Below are 9,983 nucleotides of genomic sequence, written 5' to 3' on the forward strand. Positions count from 1 at the left end.
CAAAACTATGGGTTCATTCTTTAAGAAAATCCAACTCTCTCTCTCTCTCTCTCTCTCTCTCTCTCTCTCTCTCACACACACACACACACACACACACACACACACACACACACACTCAAATGTTATCAACTCATCTTTAAGTGGGATCCTGCCAGCCCAGTGAGATCACTAGTTCCTTACAGACAAGCCTGGACTCCTTGGGGCCACCAGGCTTTGAGCAGAATGAGTCTAGAGAGACTCTCTCAGAAATTCCACAATAGACTTCATCCAGCCCAGAGGGTAGATGGAGTCCAACCATCTTCCTAGAATTTCCGCCCAGCCAATCAGAACTTCCATAAGAAAGGACTGCAGAATGCCATCCTGCGGGCTCCAGGTTGCAAGCAAGCCACGCTAAGGGAACATATTCTGAGAGATGCTAAAAATTCCCTGAAGCCCATGCAGCTTCAATTCAAAGCCCTCAGGTGCCCCAGGTCTCAGGCGCTGGAGCTTCTCTGAGATCTAGAATCCAGCCCATGTCACCTTGCCTGACAGATGGCAAATGCATAAATTCTCGGGAATTCTCTACAACTAAGGTGTAGGTACACAAAAAGGGAAAAAGTATAACCTTTGCCCAAAGGTTTAAATCTTTATCCTACTGTCCTCTTTGTAATCACCTCTGTTCTCTGCTTTACAAGAAGCTAAAAAGTCCCATTTCTGAATTATGAAGATACATAATCTTACCTCAGACTGAGCACATTCAAATTTGACCAAAGTTGCTGCAAGTTCACTTCGGGCATTTTCCGCCACATTCCGATGGTGGTTTAATTGCTCCCGACTGACTGGAGCTTCCAAAAGATGATCGTAAATTTCCTGATAGAGTTCCCCAAAAGACAAAATATAGAGAAGAGTGAAAACAATCTTTTCTGTGCAGCTGTGCAGAGCAAGATTAAATGCAGACGTGTTTTTTGTAGTCCGAATGTGTTGAAACGGCTGCCCAGAGAAGTGTTTTGTTCAGATCATTTCACTCAGTCTCAAAATCCTAAAGGAGGCAGGAGTAGGCCAGAACAAAGGATGTGCTCCCCCAGGATGGCTAAGCATTGGCCTTTGTCAGTTTAGAAACTTCCCTTCCACCTGACTCAAAATGCTATTTGACCTCCGACAGAAAAGAATAGTCAGGAGAGCCACAGTGAGACATCGCATGGAACAAGAAGGCAGTTTTCATCATTCTTCTATTTCCAGACAATAAAGATCATCAACTCATCTCATCTGTTGAATAGTGTTTTGCTTGATTATCAAAGAGATCGTGTGAGTTAAATGTAAAAGGCTGTGTCTTTCATAATTATTCACTATGCCATTTATCCTCTATCTCATAGCCTATCCCGGGGTCGTGAAGGTGACTCAAATGCATGCCTGAGACCAGAGGTAGTGTGGTGGTGCCTGAGGACTCCTTGCCCCATCCCATCTGGAAGGGAACAGCCCTCAGCTCTACTAATGGCTCTCAATGCAGAGATACGGATCCCAGCATGGCCAAACTATTCCAGTTTTTCAAGACAAGTCATATATCCAGACTTTCTGAAGAAAAAAAATTCCCAGTTTTTGCAGCTTGGCAACTAATTTCAGTGTTCAAAAAAAAAAGGCACACCGTGTGACCCAAATAAACACATCTGCAGAGCAGATTTGATGGGTTTGCCCTGTGGGTCTCAGTATGTCACCTCTGGCTCTGTTTGGGTCCTGCTCATCCACCATGCCTGCTTCTTACAAGAACTATTCCTGAGCTTGAACAGATACCTATACCCAACCTCTATGGCGTTTCCAGGGCCTGTGGTCTTTCTGAAAGACATACAAGAAAACCACTCGTTTCTGAAGGAATACAAAAGAGGTCACATGAAAGGAGGGTTTCCTGGAATTACCCAAGTGGTCTCAGGGGAAACACCAGGAAATTCTGTTCCTGACTGCCCAGTTACTCAACTGCCAAAGGCTACTGTTTGGAAAGACTCATGAATGCAAAAGTAATTCTAAAGCTCTTCACTTTACAACAAGCGTTGTCATGACTAGTGTGTTTCAATCCACAAAATGCCAAACAAAACCTCCAAGCGCACTTAGTAACAGCCACTGTTTGCCAATCACAACATATCCAAGAAGATGGTAGGTATGTACTCCTGGGGAGAAAGCAGAAAACGTTTAACTGCATCTAATAAGAGAACCACATCCTGTTCGGCCTCATCAGTATTCAGGAGGAAATTCTCCACCCTAACCACCACAGCAATATTTTCTAAAATCTGCCATGGTGAAGATCAAGGCCACTCATGAGAGGTTGGGACTATAATGTGTTTGGCACACCATTTTATAAAATTCATTAGGAGAATAAGTTCTTCAATAGCTATGATGATTTCTTCCAATGACTAACATCATTTTTCAGGCAATGAGGTAGTCATACCATAATTTTATATCCTCTTATGAAAATACATTGTGTCCATTGGACATAATATTAAAAGCCACACAAGAAAGTTCAGATACGGCTCTTCATTTTAGGAGGTTACCATCGGATACAGAACACCACCAAAAGCATTAACAACCTCAAATGTTCATGGATGGAAGAAACGACACATTAAGGTATCATTACCTTTGACACAGAAGCAGGGCCTCCATGAGGAAGACTCCCGATTACTGAGCTTAGAAGACTGTTGCTTGGTCTGAATCACCCTTCATAGTCCAGCAGACTGGCGATTATTTGTCAGCAAATATTTACTGAAAGCCCACTCTGGGTCAGGCACTGAGCTGACAGTCTAATCAGAAAAACATCATTTATCAAACAACCACACTAATCCTTACATAATTACAAACTGAAATCAATGCAAAGACGGAAAGAAGGAAGCAGACAACAGAGGAAAGTGACTTGAGATTGTGGGTGTGGGAAGGAAAGATTTCCCCAAAGAACTGATGATTAGATAGGAATCAAAAGGCAAGAGATTTTGGAGCAGGAGCAAAACACATCATTCAGACAGCAAGGAGTCCGAGCAAGTGTCCGTGGCAGGAATATGCCCCATATGATCAAGGATCTGAGAGACTGAGGGACAAGAGAAGGTGAAGAACAGTTAGGGGCAGGGTTCTGAGCTCATTCACATTTTAGTATCTGGTAGGGCTTCTTTTGCAGAATATTCCTGGCTATACTTACTTTTACCATATGAAATTTAGAGTGTGTTTATCAAATTCCAAAAAATCCTGATGGTATTTTTATTGGGACCGTGTTAATTTTATAAACTTGGGGAGAACTGACATCTTTTAAATGTTGAGTCTTCCAACTAAAATCTTTTTTTTCCATTTGTTCAGGGATTATATGTCCCTTAATAGCTATGATTGTTAATTTTATGTGTCAACTTGACTAGGCCACAGGGTGTCCAGATATTTGATTAGCCATTATCCTGGGTGTGTCTGTGAGGGTGTTTCTGGATGAGATTAACTTTTGAATCGGTAGACTGAGGAAAGCAGATGGCTCTCCCCATCTGGGTGGACCTCATCCAGTCTTCTGAAGGCCTGGATAGAACAAAAAGGCTGAGTAAGGGAGAAATTGCTCTGCATCTGTCTTGGAGCTGGGCCATCAGTCTTCCCCTGCTTTTGGACTCACACTCAAACTGGAACTTGCAACATCGCTCTCCCTGAGTCTCCAGCTTACCAACTGCAGATTTTGGTACTTCTCAGCCTCCATTATTACACAGGCCAATTCCTTATCATAAAGATCTTGAGAAGACAGATATGGAGATGGAGATAGAGATATACAGAGATAGCCTATTGGTTCTGTTTCTCTAGAGAACCCTGACTGAGCCCCAGAGACAATTCTGTGTTGAGAGGGGCTCTGGAATGTTCTACAGAAATCCATTCCTTCAAGACACTCTGAGGTAGCTAGACTAAGAAATGGATGGCAGTAGCATGAGAGGATTACAGGGACAAGGAAAGACAATCTGAACACTGAAAGAACACATGAATGTATTTATTCACGGCCAAGCTTTTCCTCTTAGCTCTTCTCTTGTATCCCACAGATCCTTAAGGAGTGTTCTTCAGGGCTATCTTCTAGAGATTCTTCAGTTTGGTTGGAATGTCTTCTTTGGCCTGAGCTGACACTTTGTTGTGGTGGTGGCTCTTTGTTTTCTGGATTTGTTAAGGATTTCTACTTTATTGCACTGTGCTCAGAGACCACCTGCATTGGGGCTAACATTCACTGGCATACACCAGTTGGTTGACCGGTGTCCACACAGAATTGGGTCCACTCCGACTGGAAGGTACCCTCACTATACCAGCCATTACATATTTTTGCCATCATCCTTGCTGTATTATTTCTATTTCAGGGAATTTACTAAGGCTTTTGTGAATGCTCAATTTTATGAATGTCCCATGAGCACTTAAACAGATGGTGTATTCTCTGTCCTCAGGGCTTGGACTTCAATAATTATCAATTCTACCTTATTCATTATTTTAATTACACACTTCTAGCCTTGCCTAATTTCTAACTTTTTACTCTATCATGAATTGAGAGAGGTGAGTTAAAGCCTCCTATTACTACTGTAATTCTCTATCACCATGTAGCACTTGTATTCTTGCTTTATGAATGCTGGTGCTGTCTTACTTGGTACAGAGGTTCAGAACTTTCATATCTGTACCATGTGTCATTATTTATCTCACTTGATCCTTTCCGCTCAGAATTCAATCTTTTCTGATACTGAGATCATGAGTCCTGATTTCTTTTTGTTTGCATCTGACTACCTATACCTTTACTCCATCTCTTCTTTTTCAACCTTTCTCTATCACTTTGCTTTAGATGTCTCAGATATAAATAAAGTTGGTTTGGGCCTTGTGATCAATTCTAAAATTCTTTTTCCCTTATCAGATGACTTTACTACAATTACATTGGCTAATCTGAAAGATAAGTTTGGCCTTAGTTCGGCTGCATTGTTTTAAGTCATGCTTCTTATTTGTATTGCTCTTTCAAAATCTTGCATTACGGTATCTGTTTGCTTTGCCTTGTGTGTTTTTCATCTGATAATTAGGAAGGTTTGTATTTTTGTTCTAATTTTAAGTTTATAACTGTAACTCTTAAATAATACCTTTCATCCCTCTACTGGTTTAGATAATATCTACTAATTCACTACACTAGCATATCTCCTCTTCCTTACCCCTTTCCTCCCTCTCTTCTGACTTCTAATCTTTGAATCTTTATATTATCATTTTAAGTACTTCTCTTTCAACTGTAGCAGCAAGTTATTAGATGAGAGAAATCAAAATGCTTACACTACCTCTCACCTTCCTCTTGGATACAAGTAGTATTCTTTTCAGGGGACTCTATACATATGCTTAATTCTTTTGCATGTATTTCATTTCATTCATTTTCTGCCTATTCCTTTTTTATTCTTTATTGCCATTTCATTTTTCTTCTTCTAATTTCTTCTCTATGCCTGCCTGTCTCCCCATGCATCTTCCAATCTTGGTATTATTTCTGTGACAGTTTCACCTCCTTTTGTGTCTTTCTTTTCTAAACTCTGCCAGATCACGTTTCATCTTCTGGCCTTACCATATCTTTCTTGAGGTACTAGATCTCTGCTTTCTGAACATGCCTCAGGTAAGTAGTGGCTTCATCCAGTTGTTCTATTCAGGATGAAATGTTTGGTCTCAATTGTTCCTTTCATCACAGCAACAGTTTCCGGTAGACACTCTTCATTTGTCATATTTTTCCTATTCATTACCCCCACCCCACTACTTTTTTGCTGTTCATGGCAGCCTTAAATAATCCTGTGCTGTTTCCTTTATATTGCTCAATGTGGGGTAAGTGTTTGCTGGACCAGCGGTGGAAGAGCTTTATGTGCACACAGGAGTGGGAAAGTAGGGTCATGTGTATTCCAGCCAAACAGCAGCTTCCCTAAGACACAGGACTTTGTGTATAACTTTATCTGACCTATATATCATTCCAGCCCATGGAGAAAAGCAACTGGTGGGCTTAGCACAATGCAGGCTTTCCCAGAGACCACCACTCCAGAGCCTCTTGCAAATCTGGTTTGCAGTGTGATATTTATTTAGACCTTCCTCTCCTGCTTTTTGGAACCCGAGGAGGTGAAGAGAGGTTCCCACTGCCAGTCCACACACTTCTATCTTCTTACAAACAAGGGGTTTGGCCTGACTTCTCTGAGTTTGCCACTCGCCCTCGGAAAATGAGCTGGCCTAGCTCTTTCTATTCTGCAGCTGTGATGCCTCCCACACGCACCTCCGCTCAACCTCCCCTGCTTCAGGAAGGCCTTCCACTTAGTTTGTGTTTTACGATTTCAGCCATCACTTGGTTGCATCAAAAATTGGAGTTTGTTTCTCATCTTCTTTGTTACTTGTGGCTGATTTCCAGGAATAGAACAGAGAAATGCTAACTGTGTGTTACCATTTTTAAACTAGAAGTGCCTAGACAGAACGTTCTTAAAACTGCACTGCCTTTTGTGGGGTTTAGAGGCATTTTTAAATATGCCCTTTTTAAAAATTCTTGTTTTGAAAAAAAATCTAATTAAAAGAATGGGATACTCAGCAGGAAATCAACAGAAAGATCAATAGAAACCCAGGAACTGTTCTTATTCTGTAATTCTCAGAGAATTTAGTGTATGAAAAAAGAAGCATCACAAAGAATGGGAAAAGAAAATATTGGTCAATAAATAATGAAGCTAATTACTAAAGAAAAAACAGAGATTAGAGCTGTATTATACATTATAAGCCAAAATAAATATAAAGTAGACAAAGTATGAAATATAAAAAATGCAATTATAAAAAGTACTATAAATTTATATTTATCTTATCTTGAGAAGGGTTTTCTAAGTATAGAAGCAATGGAAGAACATCAAAGAAAAAAATCACAAATGACAACAAATTTTTAAACCTCTATAAATTAAATATGTGTAAATAAAATCTAAAGTGAAAGGGGAAAAATATTTGCAAAAATAAGAGTCAAAACCTTAATACACAGAGAACCTACTCAAACCAATTAAGAAAACCAATGCCTTAAGAGAAAAATTATATAGAAGAACTAACAATTATCAGTACTATAAATGATTAATAAAATGAGAAGTATCCCCCCACTGATCATTAATTAAATATAAATTATAATATCAGTGAGATATTATTTCTGATCTTAAAAATTAGCAACATTTTAAATATACTTGATAGCCAAGTATATTAAGTGATAACTCTATGAACAAAACATACTAACATAACTGCTCATAGAAAGCAAATGGTACAAAATTTTCAGAAAGGAATTTGGCAGTATGTGTCACTGGACTTTAAAAATTAATACTATTTGTCTCAATGAGTTTCCTTCTTATAATCTTATCTAAAGAAACAGAAATATATCTAAAGATTGAATACAAAGATATTCAGAAAGGCAGTCTTTAGCAAATTTTTCCAAAAATCTATAACAGCAAAAACTTAGAAACAATGAGAACTCAACAGCAAAAACATGTTAACATGAGAAGAAAAGAAAACGATACATTCACACAAATTATATTTAGTCATTTAAAATCATGTTTTTGGAGCCTTTAACGACATTGGGAAAATACAGTATAATTTTTAGTAAAAAAAGACAAAATGCAAAATTGTACCTACAGTTTTGTTCCAACTCTGTAAAGAAACAATGTATATAGGGCCGGCTGAATGGCGCAATGGTTAAGAACTGGCTTGGGACGCCAGAGGACCCCAGTTCGGATCCCACATATGAGGGCCAGTGACACTGCCCCCTACAGCTAAGATGCTGAACAACAGCTCGACCTGGAGCTGGGCTGCTGTGAGTCGCTGGCGACGCGGCGTAGGCTGCAGCCCCTGTGGCAGTGGGTTGCCATGGGCTACCGTGTGTAGCCAGCAGCCAGCGTGAGCGGCCAGCAGCCACCGTGAGCGGCCGTCCAGAAGCCGGCGACTGATCTGCCTCACCCGGGAAGAGCGCAATGATGGTGCCAACTTGGGCCAGTGAAGCAACATCCTCCACAACTAGACTGAAGAACAAAACGACAGCAACTTGTCTGTTCCCCTCCCCCCAATTCCCCAGCACTGTTCCCATCCCCCCAATTCCCCAATAAAAATCTTTTAAAAAAATGTATATAAATAACTGAATGAGAAACTGAAATTGTTTTTTATATATCATAGGAATAGAACCTAGAATATTTTTAAACACCTACAAATTAATAAGAAAATTACAAACAACCCAATAAAAATGAATACAGATAGGGAATTCCCATCAAGAGAAATACAAATGGCAAGAAAACACTTGAAAAGATTCTCAGTCTCCTAGTAATCAGGGAAATAAGAATTAAAACAAAGACACCATTTTTGATTCATCAATTTGGGTTAAAAAAGGTTCGATAATATCAGGTGTTAGCGAAGTATAAAGAAAGTTATTTTCACATGTAGTTGTCAGGAATATAAAATGGTTAAACCCTTTGGATGCCCTGCCAATTTGGCTGTATCTGTTAAAAATTTTAATGTGAATACCATCTGACACAGCAGCTCTACTCCCCAATTAGCTCCCTTTGAAAAATATTCACACATGGGCATAAAGATATGTCTAAGAGTATTCATTATATCGTTATTTCTAATGGCAAAAAGGGGGAGGAAGGTTGGAACAATGTAAATTCCCATCAACAGGGCAATTACTATAGAAAGACATTTCCATATTATAAAATACTGTGCAACAGATAGTATGGGATAGAACTGTATGTTTGGACATAATAATATCGCCAAGATATATCATTGAACAAAAATAAGAACATGTAGATTTATAGTTTGATACCTTTTTTCAAAAACACACATGGGGGAATTACTATTTCTTTTATACAAATATATTTAGAGGGGGAAAAAGATTCAAAGGTCTGAAAGAGCACACATCACTTAATAGCAGTACTTATGTCTGGGAGTGACACTAAATTGGGTTGGGGGAGGAGGGGACAGTTTAATGTGTTTCAAGGAGTATATATTTATGCATTATTTGTATAATTAAATATAATTTGCAGACAATAAAAATCCTGGAAAGAAAGTGTTAACTGCAGTTATCTTTAAGTAATCGTAGTAGATTTTATTTTCTTCTTTATTATATGTTTCTATATTTTCCAAATCCTTTACAATGACCATGTGCTACTTTCATAAACAGAATAAACACCATCCCCTTAAATTAAAAAGACTAGCAAGTACAGGACAGACAAAAATCACAAACCCTGCCATGCAGTCTTTCTGAAGAACTTGTGGACAAAGAAACAGCCCTGGGTAGCAGAGAAGACTTGAACACAGGTGAGAGCAGACATTTCAGGGGTTTTGCTCCCTTAAATAAGCCCTCAAGTTTGTAAAAATTTTTGAAAATTCTTCAACTTTTCTATAAGTATTAAACAATCTTCACTTTAAAACGGTAATAATAATTTTACCCTATTCAAAATGACAAGATTAAAAACGCATCCATTTGTCCTCACATGAGGATAATCTAAGTTATCAGGTATCTCTCAGTGAACCTATGAAGCAATTTTATATTAATTTTAGGAAGCCAGCAACACATGATTTGATTCTGCTACTGATATTATTATGATAATGATTGAAATTGCCTCACAGGGTGGCTCATAGTCTTTTCAGAATAAAGGATGGTTTCAAAGCCCAATGGCATGGAGACGAGATAAGCGTATTCATAATGTAGTACACAATGTGCCCAATTATCTGACCTAGGGACAATGTCTTGGGGCCAGTCTTGCTACTATAGTATTTAGTTATCTATTATCCCATGGACAAAAAAATGAGGAGAAAATCACTACCTACCTCTGACATACAAAACCTCCTAAGTCCATTTTTATCTTTCTATCCTATAACCAGTCTCCCTTTGTTCAGCATGTGTCCATACTGCAGTGCAAAATTGTATGACCAAGGCTCTTCCATTATGGAATGCTCCCTTTCATCTCTCTCTCTCTCTCTCTCTCTCTCTCTCTCTCTCTCTCTCTCTCTCTCTCTCTCTCTCT

The 9,983-nt window shown here is 39.0% G+C and overlaps 1 protein-coding gene across 2 annotated transcripts in view; it reads right to left on the reverse strand.

The window, feature by feature from the left end:
• The window catches only part of CCDC170 (coiled-coil domain containing 170), an 80,569-nt gene that overhangs the window by 49,717 nt on the left and 20,869 nt on the right, over positions 1-9,983 (reverse strand). For both annotated transcript variants that reach the window (XM_019638896.1, XM_019638894.1), the window contains exon 2: positions 721-849. In XM_019638896.1, coding sequence (XP_019494441.1) covers positions 721-849 — 129 coding nt within the window. The remainder of the gene's footprint in view (positions 1-720; positions 850-9,983) is intronic.

This window comes from Hipposideros armiger, unplaced genomic scaffold (assembly GCF_001890085.2).
Source record: "Hipposideros armiger isolate ML-2016 unplaced genomic scaffold, ASM189008v1 scaffold_41, whole genome shotgun sequence".
In the NCBI taxonomy this organism is placed as follows: domain Eukaryota; kingdom Metazoa; phylum Chordata; class Mammalia; order Chiroptera; family Hipposideridae; genus Hipposideros; species Hipposideros armiger.